The sequence below is a fragment of the Anabrus simplex genome, chromosome 1 (genome assembly GCF_040414725.1).
Source record: "Anabrus simplex isolate iqAnaSimp1 chromosome 1, ASM4041472v1, whole genome shotgun sequence".
Taxonomy (NCBI): Eukaryota; Metazoa; Arthropoda; class Insecta; order Orthoptera; family Tettigoniidae; genus Anabrus; species Anabrus simplex.
The window spans coordinates 1,692,384,947-1,692,403,424 of NC_090265.1; the positions used below are offsets into that span (position 1 = coordinate 1,692,384,947).

The 18,478-nt window shown below is 39.5% G+C and overlaps 1 protein-coding gene across 3 annotated transcripts in view; it reads right to left on the reverse strand.

Annotated features, from left to right (window-relative positions):
• LOC136858690 (SET domain-containing protein SmydA-8) overlaps positions 1-18,478 on the reverse strand; it is a 97,093-nt gene that overhangs the window by 23,375 nt on the left and 55,240 nt on the right. For all 3 annotated transcript variants that reach the window (XM_067138424.2, XM_067138422.2, XM_067138425.2), the window contains exon 2: positions 1,822-2,493. In XM_067138424.2, coding sequence (XP_066994525.2) covers positions 1,822-2,493 — 672 coding nt within the window. The remainder of the gene's footprint in view (positions 1-1,821; positions 2,494-18,478) is intronic.

Below are 18,478 nucleotides of genomic sequence, written 5' to 3' on the forward strand. Positions count from 1 at the left end.
TCTAGGTCGACACCCTGAATAAATAGCATTAAAAAAAGCTCCAATTAAGATGTTCTATCACACCGTGTGTGCATGAGAAGTGACATAGAGGGCATAGACGAATCTGGGATGAATGTGGTAGAAGAAATAAATAGAAACTATTAAAATAAATTAAATTGCCAGGGTAGAATAGAAAGCTGAAGAATGGAAAAGAAAGTTTGTGAAGAAAACCAGAGGATGAATAATGATGTGAGACATTGTGGAAAGGGGGCATAACTGATGTACATACGTTTGAAAGTATGACAACACAAACATCTAGCTTCTTGGAATGAACCATCTGGTAATGATGAACATACAAATTTAAAAACCACCAAAACAAAATAACAATATAGAAAAGATAGGAAAGGGAACTACCTACGTAAATCCTTACTGGCTGACAACCATGTATTACTAAATTGATAGCCAGTGCCTCTGTCGAAATTGCTAGGATTTTTATGTATTCCTACAGCTTCCTGTATAGTGTTTAGTGTGGGTAAGTGCGGGCCTTGAAAGCATCAATGTTAACAAAGATGAATACAGCTGGTAAAAGATTAGGACAAAGGATAAACATGAAAGGAGAAAAAGGTCCAAATGGGATATTATGAGTGTTGATGGCCACTCTCCGGAAGCAGAAACGAGCTCATTGAGGGTAGAGGACCTGTGGCTGATAAGGAGAGAGCCTGCATATTGGAAGATGGCAGTGTACGCAGATGTGGAGCTTGTGCTTGGCCTTTTGTGTTTCCAGGTTTCCTCTTGTCTTCTATTTTTGTTGCTCTCTCTTCCCACACTGATGTGCCATTGTGTTTGTCGTATTGTGTGTTCCTGTCTTGTTCCTCTCTCTCTGTCTCTACATATGACTTGATTTGACCCTTGTTTGATCCTTTCCTATGCCTGTCTTTTTGATATAGTGTATGTTGTCTAATACATGTAGGCCTGCTTTATTCATCTCAGTTAAAAGAACACTAACACACTGTTTGTCAACATAGAGTTAAACATTAGCAGCATGTTAAAATTCTTGCATTTATCCAAACATTTCCCAGGGACTGTTAGCTGACATGGTGTTAACTCTCAGAAGAACACAATCAGTGAGAATCTAGAAGGTAGTGGCAGAACCATGCAGTTTCTGAGCACACTCCAATGCGCTTTTGTTTGAATACAGTTGTAAACCAAGGTGCTTGAAGTCAACATTTTTTATAGTTCTTTTGTCTTGATCATGAATTTTCTGATGCTTTATAGACCAACATGGAAAAATCTGAGAAGGGAATGTGTAATTCAAATTTCTATTCTTTTGGAAATTATTTCAAAGTACTGTATATACCTACAGTATTATAAAAAGTAAGCAAACTAATGGATCCTTGCTTTAAGGTAATAGTAGTACTTGAAAGAAAATTTGTAGCGAATTCACTGTGTATATTGATGTTAGGTAACGTGCGATCAAGCAACTGAAAGAACTGTATTAAAATCATCTTTTCTGTTTCTAACTCTTTCTGGAAAAGGCCTATCATATTACAAATATTTAAGTTACAGAAGTTCTGCATCAAATGCATCTGCCATATTCTAAGCTAACAGAGAATTTAACTGGTTGAACCTGGATAGTTAATTTAACTGAGAGTTTAACAGATTGTTATTCTTAACTAATGTTGATTAAATGCTAATTTGGTTTAAGTTCACTGTTAAATTGTCTTAACATGCAGTTAAATGTTAACTGAGGTTGAATAAACCGGGCCATAGTGTATGTTTCTAGACACCAGTCCTTGTTTCAACTGAACAATTGTTATATGTGACAATATAGATTTATCTCACCTCAAACGAATTTGTGTCTAAAATGGCAGCAATTTTTAGGATGGTCTCTTCGTCAACATGCTCCATACCGAGTGCAGTGCGGATGAAACCTACAACGTTTGTCCTGAAAATTGTGTAGAGTGTCGTGTTACGGCGTTCCTCCAGATGGGACTGGAGGCTCATTAAAGTCTTGTATTTCTCGGGACTTTTGTCTTTGAGGAGGAGGCAACGTAGTGGGACAATGCTGCAATAGGCTGATTCTTTCTTCTTTTGAACATCAATACTAGCACGGAAACCTTTCTCTTGCATTAGTTTACACTCTGACAAGTGCTGGGGTGATAGTTCACATTTTGTGCTGCACATAGGCCAACTACAGCCTGAGCAAGCCCTCCACTCACTTTCTGGTTTCATCTGATGAAGACATCCCAAGCAGACAGGATATGTCACTACCTTAGGACCAGTTACAATGGGTGTTTCTTGAAATATCATTTCACCTTGCTTGATGTCTCGTGTAGCAACTAGATAACGTCCTAGAGTTTCATCTGTAGCTATCTTGTACATTTGACATTGAGACTTGTGCATCTTCCAATGCTGTCTCTGATGATCTCTGCCGCAGTAGAACACGCATCTGCAGCCAGAACAGCATTGCGTAGCTGGAGATTGACATACAGCACATGTTCCTGAAGTGGGTGCCTGCAAGAGAAATAAAACATTTGTAACTGTTAATGGAAATCAACTGACAAATGCTCATCAACAGTGGGGAACTTCGGAAAATTTTTATGGGTAAGCTGAATCGAACACAGCCTTCCATCAAATAATAAGTATGTTAATAATATATACATTTGACCAGAAAAGAAATAAGCCCATTTATACATACATACATATACACACACACATCCTTACTAGCAAAAATGAGTACAATAGGACTAGACAAAAGAGTGACTGAATGGGTGGCTATATTTCTAGAAAATGGATCTCAGAGAATTAGAGTAGGTAAAGTTTTATCTGACCCTGTAATAATTAAGAGGAGAATTCCTAGGAGCACTATTATTGGACCTTTATGTTTTCTTATATATACAAATTATATGAGTAAAGAAGTGGAATCAGAGATAAGGCTTTTATGGATGTTGTTATTCTGTACAAAGTAATAAATAAGTCACAAGATTGTGAGCAACTGCAAAATGACCTCAATAATGTTGTGAGATGGACAGTAGGCAATAGTATGATGATAAACGAGGTTAAAAGTCAGGTTGTGAGTTACACAAATAGGAAAAGTCATCTCAGTTTTAATTACTGCATTGATGGGATGAAAGTTCCTTATGGGAATCATTGTAAGTACCTAGGTGTTATATTACGAAAGATCTTCACTGGGGTAATCACATAAATGGGATTGTAAATAAAAAGCACAGATCTCTGCACATGGTTATGAAGGTGTTTAGGGATTGTAGTAAGAATGTAAAGGAGAGGGAATATAAGTCTCTGGTAAGACCCCAGCTAGAGTATGATTCCAGAGTATGGGACTCTCACCAGGATTATTTGTTTCGTAAATTGGAAAAATCCCAAGAAAAGCATCTTGATTTATTCTGGGTGATTTCTGACAAAAGAGTAGTGTTCAAAAAATGTTACACAGTTTGGACTGGGAAGATTTGGGAGAAAGGAGACAAGCTGCTTGACTAAGTGGTATGTAAATACAAAGTATGTTACAAGTGTTATTTTTAATATCCACCTATTCAATACAAAGAGATCTTGTAAATTAAGAATTAAATCTTATCATAAAAAGTTACAAGGAACATGTTTCACCCATTTTAAGGGCATCATCAGCCTCAAACTCAAACTTGTAAGGTCAATAATCAAGATTCTGATTGTTCTTACAAATCGTAAAAAGAGGATATCAATGTAGGGTTTGTCTAACATAAAATTATTATAATGTCCTTGGTTAAAATCATAGTATCAAGCTGCATGTCACAAATTCACAAGATTACACTCTCTGGAGTGCTGAGTCAATGCGCCCAAAATCTGTTGAGGGTAGAGCAATAAACAGCTCAATTTTTATAATGAAGTAGAAATGTGTTTCCTTGATTACACTCTCCGGAGCGCTGAGTCAATGCGCCCAAAACCTGTTGAGGGTAGAGCAATAAACAGCTCAATCTTCATAATGAAATAGAAATGTGTTTCCTTGAATACTCCTATTGGAGGATAAGAAAAAGTAAAGCTGATGGTCTGTTAATGATGTTAATTTCGTATGTTAAGATAAGACAACAGACTTCTTTAAGTAGCTTTTCAGCTGTCTATAGTCGTATTTAACTGGCTTGAAAGAGTAAAAGTCGAATGTGTTAAGATAAGATAACTGTCTTCTTTAAGAAGTTATGGGAGCAAGGAAAGGTATTCGGCTATCTATAGTCGTATTTATCTTGCCTGAAGGAGCGAAAGTCGAAGGTATATTGACGTTGGTTAGAGATTTTGGTGTAAAGTCTGTAACAAGAGGAGAGTGAATGCTTACGAAAGGTATTTTTGAAGAGAATGTGGGTTTAAAAAGAAAAAAATGGAAAATGTATAAACACTTACCCTTTCATCTCTAAAGACGTAAATCAGTTATGGAAAGGTTAGTTGAAGAAAAACAACGTTATGTGTATGTTCATTTATTTTCTTGACTGTTATGGTGTTAATCAGTTGCTATGGGAGCATTGAACTGACTGACACTTGTCACATCATAAAAAGTTACAAGGGACATGTTTTGCCCTTTTTAAGGGCATCATCAGCCTCAAACTCAAACCTGTAAGGTGAATAATCAGGATCCTGATTGATCTTACAAATTGTAAAAAGAGGATATCAATGTAGGTGTTTGTCTAACATAAAATTATTAGAATGTCCTTAGTTAAAATCGTAGTATCAAGCTGCATGTTATAAATTCACAAGATTACACTCTCCGGAGCGCTACCTCTTGTTACAGATTTTACACCAAAAGCTCTAACCAACGTCAATATACCTTCGACTTTCGCTCCTTCAAGCAAGATAAATACCACTATAGATAGCCAAATACCTTTCCTTGCTCTCACAACTACTTAAAGGAGACTGTTATCTTAACACATTCAACTTTCACTCCTTCAAGCCAGTTAAATACCACTATAGACAGCTGAACTGCTACTTAAAGAAGACTGTTGTCTTATCTGAACATACGAAATTAACATCTTTACCGGTCTATCAGCTTTACTTTTTCTTATCCTCCAATAAGAGTATTCAAGGAAACACATTTCTACTTCATTATAAAGATTGAGCTGTTTATTGCTCTACCCTCAACAGGACAAACCGGGGAAAATATTTGTTTATAGGAAGGGGAATTAGGGACTGGAATGATTTACCAAGGGAGATGTTCAATAAATTTCCAATTTCTTTGAAATCATATAAGAAAAGGCTAGGAAAACAACAAATAGGGAATCTGCCACCTGAGCGACTGCCCTAAATGCAGATCAGCAGTGACTGATTGATTGATCTTCATTATGGACTGTTACGCTATTCAGGTTTTAGTCTACAAGCCTCTGTGAATTTGTAAAACACCACCACAATCCTCTATTTGTAACTAACTCTGAATCTAACTGCCATCATCTTGTTCTCCATCTACTTCTTTTACCTTCCATGACTGAGTCCGTTATTTTCCTATGTAACCTCCTCCTTTTGCCTCTCATGAGTGGTGGTGTTGGTGGTGGTGGTGGTAATTATTGTTTTAAGAGGAAGTGCAATTAGGCAACCATCCTCTATTCACACTATTCTGGGTCCACATATATATATATTTGTATCTATGTTATGCGTATGTGTGCATTTGTGCTGTCTGTCTGCCTGAGAGAAAAAATGGAAGGGCTTTGACACTTCAGAAAATGAAGATATTGGCCAAAGGAATACAAGGGCCATGAAGGGTGTGAAAATGAAAGACTCCCTAGGATTTACAACTTTATACTATTGGGGTTGAAAAAAGCAAGAGTTGACCAAGTGAGGTTAGATAGGTTAGAAGAAAGTGAGGAGCCTGGAACAAGTAAGTTTAAACAATGCGAGGACTCAGCTAAGGGACCTGTGGTCGCCAAACCATGCTCCAAAGTTCACAGCCCCCGGAGGCCCTCTTAGTCGCCTCTTATGACAGGCAGGGGATACAGTGGGTGTTATTCTACCGCCCTCACCCACAGGGCGATGAACTGAGCACCCCTTTACCGCCTCGGCAGGCAAACCCTATGAGTGGCAGTTGTGGTGATTATTGTTTTAATAATAATAATGTTATTTGCTTTACATCCCACTAACTAATTTTAACGGTTTTTGGAGACACCGAGGTGCCATAATTTATTCCCGCAGGAGTTCTTTTACGTGCCAGTAAATCTACCGACATGAGGCTGACGTATTTGAGCACCTTCAAATACCACCGGACTGAGCCAGGATCCAACCTGCCAAGTTGGGGTCAGAAGGCCAGCGCCTCAACCATCTGAGCCACTCAGACCGGCGATTATTGCTTTAAGACGAAGTACAACTACGCAATCATCCTCTATATAACACTTATCAGAGAGAAAAATGGAAGGGATCCGACACTTTGAAAAATGAAGGTATCGGCCATAGAAAGATAAGGGCCATGAAGGGCATGAAAATGAAAGACTCCCTAGGATTCGCAAACCTAATACCATCGGGGTCAGAAAAGAACAAGAGTTGACCAAGGGAGGTCGGATAGAATAGATGAAAGTGAGGAGCCTGGCATGAGTAAGTGGAAGCAATACCAAGACTCAACTAGTTCCCTGCAGTCACCAGCCCATGCTCCCAGGTTGAGAACCCCTGGAGCCTGCCACTTATGACCCCACTACCGAAGCCAGTTTATGTGTACCACTTCATCTATCAAGTTCATTCCTGACTTAGCCTTATCTCCTTATTCCAAGTACCCTTCTACCATTGTTCCCATTGGTTTGTATCAACGATCATTCTCGCTATTTTCATGTCTGTTACTTCTAACTTACGAGTAAGATAGCCTGGGTCCACTCAGCTTTCACTCGCGTACAGTAAAGTTGTACTAAAAATAGACTGGTGCAAATATAGTTTCATCTACCAATTCGACCGTGTGGCATTCGGTCCGTTTTGGTACCGCTGGTGGTATTGGGTACTAAAGATGCATTGATGCGAGGGCGAATTGAAAAGCAAGCTGCACTTCCAAGTTATGGGCATTTATGAAACCACCTATACATATGCAACACGGCTAAGACAATATACAATGTAAGTTCACTTTTCCAAGTCCCCAAGAGACAGTACACATTCCCTGGAACAGTCAACCAGCTTTACGATTCCGGATGCATAGAAATCACCTCCAGCGCTATGTAACCACCTGGAGAAAGCAGCTTTCACCTCTTCGTTTAGGAATCGTCGTCCACCGAGATCCTTTTTCTGCTTACCGAATACAAGATAATCGCATGGCGCTAACTCTGGACTGTATGGAGGATGTTGCCATACCTCCCACTTGAATCGCTGCGGCAATTCGGACGTTTGACGGGTCGTGTGAGGTGTTGCGTTATCGTGCAACCAAATTACACCGGCGCTCAATTTCCGCCACCGCTTTTCTTTAATTGCCTCACGCAACCGGTTCAACGTTTGACAATATGAAGCCGAGTTGATTGTCATGCCTTTCGGCATAAATTCCACGTGCGCCACACCCTCCATGTCAAAGAACACTGTCGCCATTACCTTTTCTGCTGAAGGTTCGACCTTGGCCTTGTGCACCCATTCCATCGATGTTCTCTTTGTTTCGCGGGTGATGTGGCGGTCGCACGTTTCGTCCTCTGTGATGATTCGCCGCAGAAAATCGTTGCTCTTCACAGAACACCGTCGCAAAAATGCCAGTAACGATTGGAAACGTCGTCTCTTGTGAACAACGGTGAGGAGACGTGGGACCCATTTTGACATAGTTTACGAAATCCAAAGTGCTGGTGAAAAATGGAGAACACACTGCCATACGAAATGTTCAGCATGCTGGCTATTTCCTGCAGTGTTATGCACCGATTCTCTCGAACGATCCCATCTACACTGTCAATATTTGCAACGGTATTGGACATTGCGGGCCTAACTTCGCGATATCCGCCCGTGAGATCCATGCGTCCGGCTTCAAATTGCTTACACCACTTTACAATACCTGGGCAAGAAATGGCACGCTCACCATCTACAGCAGTGACTTCACGATGAAATTGAGCCGTTTAACCCCTAGAAATCTTATCGTTGCACGTACCTCCAATTTGGAATGAACATCCAGTTGACGCGCCATTAAGTCTAGCCAACTCTACACACACACAACATGACAGGATACCACACCAACCTTCCTATTGGACGTGTCAGCAGTTACCGTAGCTTGCTCCGCATTGGTCACGATCACAACACACAGCGTGCTCTCGCGACTAGCTAGTGTAACTTACTTTTTGATTCGCCCTCATAGCTTGGATGTTGCGGAATTTTGCGAATTTTGGCAGCGTATATAAGGAGTATCTGATGCCGCCTTATTAGTAAAGGTGGAACTCCCGCTTCAGCGAATCGGCTTGGAATGGGCCTAGTACGGAAAATTCCCCTTGCCAGCCAACTCGACTATGGTGAATACTGTATAAAAGGTTTAGCGTAGACCTTGATGCTGAACCATAAGCCGCATTACCATAGCCAATACGAAAAAGGACCGTAGCCATGCAGAAACGTAACAGCACCTCACGGTCAGCCCCCCATGAGATGACGCTAAGAAACGTAAGCAAGCTACCTTCAATTGACTGAAATATGGCTGCAACGTTAGTCTCTTATCGAAATTGATACCCAAGAACCTGCATGCATCTATTCATTTATAGGAAGGGGAGTTAGGGATTGGAATAACTTACCAAGGGAGACGTTCAATAAAAATCCAATTTCTTTGAAATCATTTAGGAAAAGGCTAGGAAAACAACAGATAGGGAATCTGCCACTTGGACGACTGCCCTAAATGCAGATCAGTATTGATTGAAACATTGTTTCGCAAGCGAAGCTCTGGTTCAGGATGCACAAGCCGACGTTGATAGAAGTGTACAACTGAGATTTTCACTGCTGAAAATCGAAAACAATATAGCAGGGCCTATCTGTCGACGGCCGGATGCCCTTCCTCACACCAACTCTATATGGAGGGGTGAAAACGGGTCCTTTACTGTATAGTGTATTTGACGATATATCATACATAATCGATAAAAACTCGATAGATACGCACATCAAATAAAAGATCCATGGTTCGTCTATAGATATATCTTACTTCATTTGTAGTAGTTCAAGAATTATTCGCTAGATAGAAGCACAAAGCAGAAGCTGCTACGCATGTTCGAGAGAACTCGCACCCGCGACCCCACAGATCTGGGAAAAGCAGTAGAAAAAGAAATATTTTTGTTTTATGTATGTCGTTTTAATTGTCTTCATGTAATAAATCTAAGATAAGAATACATGACAACTAAATGTTAAATCTAATGTGATTATTACACTAATATTTTACAATATTGAAATTTACAGTCCAGAAAATTATTATTAGTATTATTATTACAAGGTGTACAACTTTGCTTCCGCCGTTTTGTCCCCAACATTGGAGGCTTTAATGAAACAGATTACTTACACATGTATCATTCAAAGTAGTGTCCATCGCTGGCCATGACTTTTTCCCATCTCTCGGGCAGTGTTCGAATCCCGTGTCGAAAATATTGTTCATCTTTTGAAGCGATCCACGAATAGATCCAATTTGTGACTTCTTCATGAGATCGGAAGTGTCGGTCAGCCAGGCCATGCGCCATTGTTCGAAACAGGTGATAATCAGAGGGAGCAATGTTTGGAGAATACAGCGGGTGGGGTAGGACGTCCCATTTTAACATACCCAGGTATGTTTTGACCTCTTTTGCAACGTGGGGTCGAGCGTTGTCGTGCTGCAAAATCAATTTATCGTGCCTCTCGCTGTATTGCGGCCGTTTGTCTTTCAATGCTCTGCTCAAACGCATTAATTGCCTTCGATAACGAGAACCTGTGATTGTTTCACCGGGTTTTAATACCTCATAGTACACGACGCCTGGTCCCACCAAATGCAGAGCATGATCTTGGAGCCGTGAATATTCGGTTTTGCCGTCGACGTTGAAGCATAGCCGGGATATCCCCAGGATTTTTGCGTTTAGGTTTATCGTAATGAACCCATTTTTCGTCCCCGTTCAAAGTCTCTTGGTTTCAACTCATACGGGACCCAAGTTTCTTCTTTCTGAATCATGCCCATGGTCTTGAGACGTTTTGAAATGGCTTGCTGTGTCACTCCCACTGATCGTGCCAATTCTTCTTGAGTTTGATGCGAGTCTTCACTAAGCAATGTCTCCAATACTGCATCTTCGAAAACGTTCTCTCCTCCACGACTATGCCGGTTTCGACGTTAAAAATCACCGTTCTTGAAGCGTCGAAACCACTCACGACACGTTCTTCCACTAATAGCGTCCTCACAATACGTACGTGAGAGCATTCGATGAGACTCAGCCGCTGTTTTCTTCATATTGAAACAAAACAGTAACACCTCCCGCAAATGCCGAGAATTTGGCTCGTACACTGCCATGCTCAATCGAGAACAACTTTATGATGCAGACACACATCGACTAAGTTTGAATGGGGTTATGTTGACCGAGGTCCAAGATAACTGCCTGACGTCTGCGATCAGTTTCGTTCGACTGCTACGTGCCGTTGTCGCCATCCATCGGCAAACGGTGGAAGCAAAGTTGTACACCTTGTATTATTATTATTATTATTATTATTATTATTATTATTATTATTATTAGTATTATTATTATTGAACTGGACCGCGCAGTAAGATGCAAGACCGCTACTTGGCGGTAAATTACATCTGCTACCATTGTCATTGCTGTCAATGTGACCAGCACCATTGTCCCGCGCAGGCAAGTGCGTGGGATTTCTGGCGATACGAATGATACTTCCGTGCTTTGTTGACCTTATTAAAGAGGTGAATAACTGCACGGTCAATTTCATTCCTATCGTTTAATTCAAATGTTTAAATTTTTATTTATATGTCAGGAGAATCTACTGTAATCTAACTTTAAGTTCTCCAAAGGAGTAGTACATTATGAACAGTAAAATCAATTGGTCTCAACTCCTTTTTCACCCCACCACCGTTAAGTTGATTCCCCCCCACCCCAAAGAAAAGAAGACATGTTTCTTTATTCCAAATACCAATGTTCATAACTGTTCCCTTCTCTTTTGAGATATAAGTATCCCTATAAAAAAGAAATAATTTTTTTTCACAACCTTTCACACTCCCTCCCTCACATGAATTTTCCGGCAAAAATACTTGTTTCTTTAATAGTAAAGGATCTTCTCAATACCAATTATCACTACTCTAACATCTTCAGTTTTTAAGCTATGTGTCCTCATAAAAGGAATTCAACTCCTTTCCACCGTCGGCCTTCCCCCCAAGATAATTTAACCCCAAAAAGCGTTTTTCTTTGTTTTTAAAGGAGATCCAAATACCAATTTTTACGTCTGTAATAACTTTAGTTTTTATTACATGTAAGTATCCTCATACAATTAATTCAATTAATTTTTCAATTCTTTCACCCCCTTCATTGGATTTTCCGAGAATATGTTTTTTATTTTGAAAGCAGATTCCAAATACCAATTTTCACGTCTGCAAAATCTTTCGTTTTTGAGATACGGTAATAGTATCTTCATGGAAATAATTCAACTAATTTTTCATCCCGCCTCCCTTGAAATAGGTTTCCGAAAACAAAAAAATACGTATTTTTTTAGAGGAGATTCCAAATACCAAATTTCACGTCTGTAACATCTTCAGTTTTTGAGATATCAGTATCCTAATTAAAATAAAGTCAACTCCATTTTCAGTCACTTTTACCCCCTACGCAAGTGGTTTTCCGAAAATAAAAAATACATGTTTCTTTATTTCTAATAGATGTAAAAATACCATTTTTCACTTCTGGAACCTGTTAACTTTTTGAGATATACTGTAGACATGCTCCTTTTAAAATTTCACTCCTTTTTAGTTCCCCTTGAGCTGCCTCTGTGGATCCGTGGTAGAGTGTCGGCCTCCGGATCGCAAGATAGCGGGTTCAAACCCGGCAGAGGTAGTCGGATTTTTGAAGGGCGGAAAAAAATCCATTCGACACTCCATGTCGTACGATGTCGGCATGTAAAAGATCTCTGGTGATACATTTGGTATTTACCCGACAAAATTAATTAAATCTCAGCCATAGACGCCCAAGAGAGATCCGGTTTACTCTAGGTCCGCTAGATGGCAGACAGAGTAAACCGGAACGTCGAAATTGACGAGCAGACAGCCAGATGGCGTCAAATCGAAATGTCTGCAAATGGTAGCTGAGGCCATACGATTATTATTATTATTATTATTATTATTATTATTATTATTATTATTATTATTATTATTATTATTAGTTCCCTTTAAGTGGAGTTTTCGAAAACAAATCATCTATGTTTCTTTACTTTTATAGGAGATTCCAAATACCAATTTTTACGTCTGTAACATTTTCCATTTCTGAGATATACTGTAGATATAGTCTAAAAATTCACTCCAATTTGTCAGTCCTTTTAACCCCTATTAATTTGATTTTCCAAAAACAAAAAAAAGTATGTATTTCTTTATTTTTAAATGAGATCCCAAATACCAATTTTCAGGTCTGTAATGTCTTCAGTTTCTGAGATATAAGTACCGTATCCTTATTAAAGGCATTCAACCCCTTTTTCACCCTTTTCACCTTTTCACCCCTCCTTATGGAATTTTCCAAAAACAAAAATACGTGTTTTTTTATTTTTAAAGGAGATTCTAAATACCAATTTTTACATCCGTAAACTTTTAAAGTTTTGAGATATAGATACATTCATTTAAAAATTCACCCCCATTTTCACCCCCTTAGTGATGGAATATCCAAAAATCTTGCTTTAGCGAGCACCTAAATTGTAATATAAATGTATCCTCAAAATTTCATTTCTTTACGTCCAGTAGTTTTGGCTCGGCGATGATGAGTCAGTCAGTCAGTCAGGACACTTTTATATATATATAGATAATCTTGCCACCAAAGGAACTTGAGGAATTCATGGTCTTTGTCATTAAAGAAAGCATGGAAGATTTCCGCATGTCCGAAATAACGCCTAATTTTTCTCGATATCCAAGCGTTACTAAGGGAATAATTTCAATCAAGATATGACCCTCTGGCAGAAAATCATAAAGCAAAATGGAACCCTTTGCTTTGTAGAATACATCATACACTGGCCTTATGCAGTGAGGCAAAATTTGGCCAGTGCTACTCTCTTCTTCTTCTTCTTCTTCTTCTTCTCCTTCTTCTTCGGGGATCTCTTCAGTTACTCCTTCTTTCACCCATTCCAGGAACACAGTCATATGTAATCTTCGAATCTATTTGTAGAAATTAATTTTTCAATAGTAGACTTAAGTCTTCTTTTAGCTGCGTTTCTGTATTCAGGTAGGCCTAAATTGTCATGGTCGTATAACCAGGTCAAGCATATCTCGTATCTCCTGTCTGAAGCCTTCTACAAAAATTTCTCACAAATAGTCGATCACGTCGTCTTCCAATTCAGTCTGTTTTCTTCTCACGAGACCCACTGATTCTAATAACTTCTTCCATAAAACGGCCAACTTATCACAATTAATTAAAACAGTGGCAGTCAAAGGTCATACGAGTCAACCTGTTGTTATGCATCGTTTGCATGACCAATCAGCCCATTTGTGCTTCTACTGCCACAAATACAGAGTGAAGATCTACACGTCTTTTCCAGTGAAGAGTTTCCCGGCCACGTTTGCTCCAATCAGAATTTCAATAGGTGGTCTTCCTTCTCAGTACCAGTAACTTTGATTCCCATTTCTTGTAACTAAGATCTTGATCTTATTCTCGGTAAGGAACCACATATGACTGCTTGATCCAGAACGTGAAACTTGCAGGATAATCATCAGTCAGATTGTTAATCCTTACCTCATACCAGTGGTGTTGCTCGTTCTGGGATGTGTGTCTACCTAACAAGGAATTCACTAGGTTATTTATTTCGTGTGGCAAGAGGATACACTCTTACATGTACACATTAGTAGTAGCTCCTCCTCCCCCCCCCCCACCCCCACACCTCATATTAGAGTATCCTCCGATGGCTGGGATATCCATGAAGCAAAGCTCTGGTCCCAGCGGCCAATGGAGTTGCTATCTTAGCTATCTTGGCAACACCCAGGGTTCACATGCAGAGCAATTTAAAGTTATAGTTGGGGACAAATCATGACGACCTCGCCTCACACCACTACTCTCCAGCGGCAGCTCGGTGTCTATTAGCGACTTATAGGATTTACTACTTCTACTGCAGCCAGAGTTGCCAAATCGGCTACTGCACTCTACACGAAGAAAGGGTAAATTCTACCGACAGTGAGGAAGAAAGTGGTTTGGCAGCCTCTCCAAAACAAACAAGGATCTGCTTAGAACTCATTAACTCAGCAGGGTGCAGGGTGTGATTGACTACTGGCTTCCAGCTCGCTTCTAGGAACTGAGGCCGTCATGTTTTGTTCCCAACTATATAGCTACGGACGTGCAGCAACCTCAATAGGGCAAGAGATAGAGATTGCCCGTTCGACAAATCGCTCCCGCAAGTAAAGCATCGCAAAGTGGAGAGCAAATCTACATAGTGGTTTCCATAGCTATTAATCGAGAAAAGTCAATATGGTGACAGTTAGGGCAAGATTTAAAAAAAACAAGAAATAAGACTCTTAGCAGATTAATCTATCGAACCATTATATAGAATCCAATATGGAGGAACTTAGGGCAATAAAGTTAAGCCAATATACACCCTAAATACAACAAAAATTGATAACACTTGAATACAATCACCATCTTCTTCTTCATTCATTCCCTTTTCTAGATTCTCTCTGTCAATCAATCAATCAATCAATCAATCAATCAATCAATCAATCAATCAATCAATCAATCAATCAATCAATCAATCAATCAATCAATCAATCAATCAATCAATCAATCAATCAATCAATCAATCAATCAATCAATCAATCAATCAATCAATCAATCAATCAATCAATCCTGATCTGCATTTAGGGCAGTCGCCCAGGTGGCAGATTCCCTATCTGTTGCTTTCCTAGCCTTTTACTAAATGATTTCAAAGAAATTGGAAATTTATTGAACATCTCCCTTGGTAAGTTATTCCAATCCCTAACTCCCCTTCCTATAAATGAATATTTGCCCCAGTTTGTCCTCTTGAATTCCAACTTTATCTTCATATTGTGATCTTTTCTACTTTTATAAACGCCTTTCAAACTTATTCGTCTACTAATGTCATTCCACGCCATCTCTCCGCTGACAGCTCGGAACATACCACTTAGTCGAGCAGCTCTTCTTCTTTCTCTCAATTCTTCCTAACCCAAATATTGCAACATTTTTGTAACGCTACTCTTTTGTCGGAAATCACCCAGAACAAATCGATCTGCTTTTCTTTGGATTTTTTCCAGTTCTTGAATCAGGTAATCCTGGTGAGGGTCCCATACAATGGAACCATACTCTAGTTGAGGTCTTACCAGAGACTTATATGCACTCTCCTTTACATCCTTACTACAACCCCTAAACACCTTCATAACCATGTGCAGAGATATGTACCCTTTATTTACAATCCCATTTATGTGATTACCCCAATGAAGATCTTTCCTTATATTAACACCTAGATACTTACAATGATCCCCAAAAGGAACTTTCACCCCATCAACGCAGTAATTAAAACTGAGAGGACTTTTCCTATTTGTGAAACTCACAACCTGACTTTTAACCCCGTTTATCAACATACCATTGCCTGCTGTCCATCTCACAACATTTTCGAGGTCACGTTGCAGTTGCTCACAATCTTGTAACTTATTTATCAGTCTATAGAGAATAACATCATCCGCAAAAAGCCTTACCTCCGATTCCACTCCTTTATTCATATCATTTATATATATATATAAGATAACATAAATGTCCGATAATACTGCCTTGAGGAATTCCCCTCTTAATTATTACAGGGTCAGATAAAGCTTCACCTACTCTAACTCTCTGAGATCTATTTTCTAGAAATATAGCAACCCATTCAGTCACTCTTTTGTCTAGTCCAATTGCACTCATTTTTGCCAGTAGTCTCCCATGATCCACCCTATCAAATGCTTTAGACAGGTCAATCGCGATACAGTCCATTTGACCTCCAGAATCCAAGATAAGTTATCTGCTATATCTTGCTGGAATCCTACAAGTTGAACTTCAGTGGAATAACCTTTCCTAAAACCGAATTGCCTTCTATCGAACCAGTTATTAATTTCACAAACATATCTAATATAATCCGAAAGAATGCCTTCCCAAAGCTTACATACAATGAATGTCAAACTTACTGGCCTGTAATTTTCAGCTTTATGTCTATCACCCTTTCCTTTATACACCGGGGCTACTATAGCAACTCTCTGGGTGGGATAGTTTTCGAAAGCCCTCCACCTTACTCGATCTTTCCGCCACTCCTCTTCTAGTACTTTATTGCTACCAACTCCTCTATTTGCAATACAGACCGCAACAGAGCTCCTCCATCTCATTCTATGTCGTCCCCTAAGGCCTCTTTGCAGTCACTGTATCCATGAAAGTTCTCTTTGGTATTCTCTCTCTTGGGATTCTCATCATGTGTCCAAACAATTTTAGATTTGCTATATCAATCTCTTCTTGAAGTTTACACACTCCCACGCTTCTCCATATTTCCTTATTTCGTATTCTATCTCGTCTTGTCTCTCCCTGTACGCTCCTCAAGAACCTCATTTCGGCTGCTTGTATCTTACTTTTGTTCCGCTTAGTCAACGTCCAGGTTGCTGAAGCATAGGTCAGTATAGGTTTATAATAGCATGAGTATAAAACCTTCTTGCACTTCATAGGCACATCTTTGTTCCATACAATGTCTCTCACACACTGGTAGAAACTTGCAGACTGCTGTACTCTTAAATCATTTCTCCATCCTAATTTCCATCTTGTAACATCATGCTGCCCAAATATTAAAAATTTTCACTAATTCAAGAGGTCCCTTTCCTATTTTTATCTCCCCCCTGGATTTTCTGTTACCTCTCGTCATGATCAAAGTCAAGTCTTACTTTTCGCAGTACTAATCTTCATTCCAAAATTTCTTATCTTCTCATTCCATAAATCAACTTGCGTCTGTACTTCCTCTTCATTATCTCCCCAAGACTACAATGTCATCAGCAAACAGCATAGCCTTTACTTGCTCGCCCATAAAACAAAAACACAGAAATTCTCTGGAAATAATTACACAAATGACATCTCGAATAAAGATCATCATTATTGTATAGTTTTCCTCAAGATAAAAGAGAGCTGAGAAACGGCGTCTATTAAAACTCTTGCCATTCGCTTCCTTCCATTCGATTCGATATTCGCTAGTAACATCTGGAGCAATAATTCATCAGTACAACAGTGACTGTATAAAATTATATTTTGCTATTCACTTCATTGCTGTAGCTCATCTCATGCCTGGACAAATCAGGACACTTAATAGCCCAGTATCTTTTGGAACAAACTATACGTCTTACATTGGTCTTGCAATCTCTAGGTCGATTCCCTGCTCTCATACATGTGCAGTAACAGTTTTTCTTCTTTACGATATCTCGCTTCTCTTCCCAAGCCATCTCCTGGACCTGCAAACATTCCCTGATTTCATGGTTCTTTTCACAATATATACAATGTAGCCCCTTCTTGAATTTGCTTTCCCTTAAAAATAAATAATCACCGGTACCTCCTAAGCGCAGATTTCTTTGCGCGTTTCTTCTCCTTTCGTAGCATACGATACGTAAGTTTAAACTTGCCTTTCCCATAGAGATTCTTTACTCACTTTCAACTTTAGCCGGAAGAAAAGCTAACAAATGCTTTTTCCTGTTATTGTATGTATCGCGTTGATGGCCAGACTCTGTTGATACGGCAGGATTTCTGAGCCTTTCCAATAGGATGCTCTCTGGCCATTGGCATAGCTGGGTTCTTGGAGGCCCCGGTGCAGAAGGTCCAAATGGGGCCCCTAACTGCGACTACCAAACGCTTCGTGTAGAAGAAGCTAAACAGATATACCGTATGCAAATTTCTTCGCTACACGGTAAAGTATAGAACCATGGATATGTTTTTGGACTTAAGGTGAGAGAGTGGGTACAGATTCTTTGATCGTTCCCCTCTTAGTATCCTCTCAGGATGGTTGCCCAGTTGTATTTCTTCTTGAAACAATAATCACCATCACCATCTTAGCAGCCTCTTAAAAATGCAGGGATTACAAATAATGCATCACTCCACCCACAGGGGAGGTAAAGAGTTCCGATAAATAGAAAGAAATATGTAGCACAATGGTCTGCGTTCAACAATATGGCAGCTGATGCAGTACACCAAGACCAACTACAATATCTAGCTCGTTGTCTCAGACCGTAATATCAAAACCAAAATGGTGGACATCATAGCGGGAACAGCTGCCGATTGTTCAAGATTAGGGAGTCATCTAAATAATTTTATTTCGACACGAAAGTTTCGCATATTATATTACGTTCCTCCAGGAACTTCAAGGTTAATGTCAAAAGTATGTACGTAGTAGTAGGACAATGCATTAG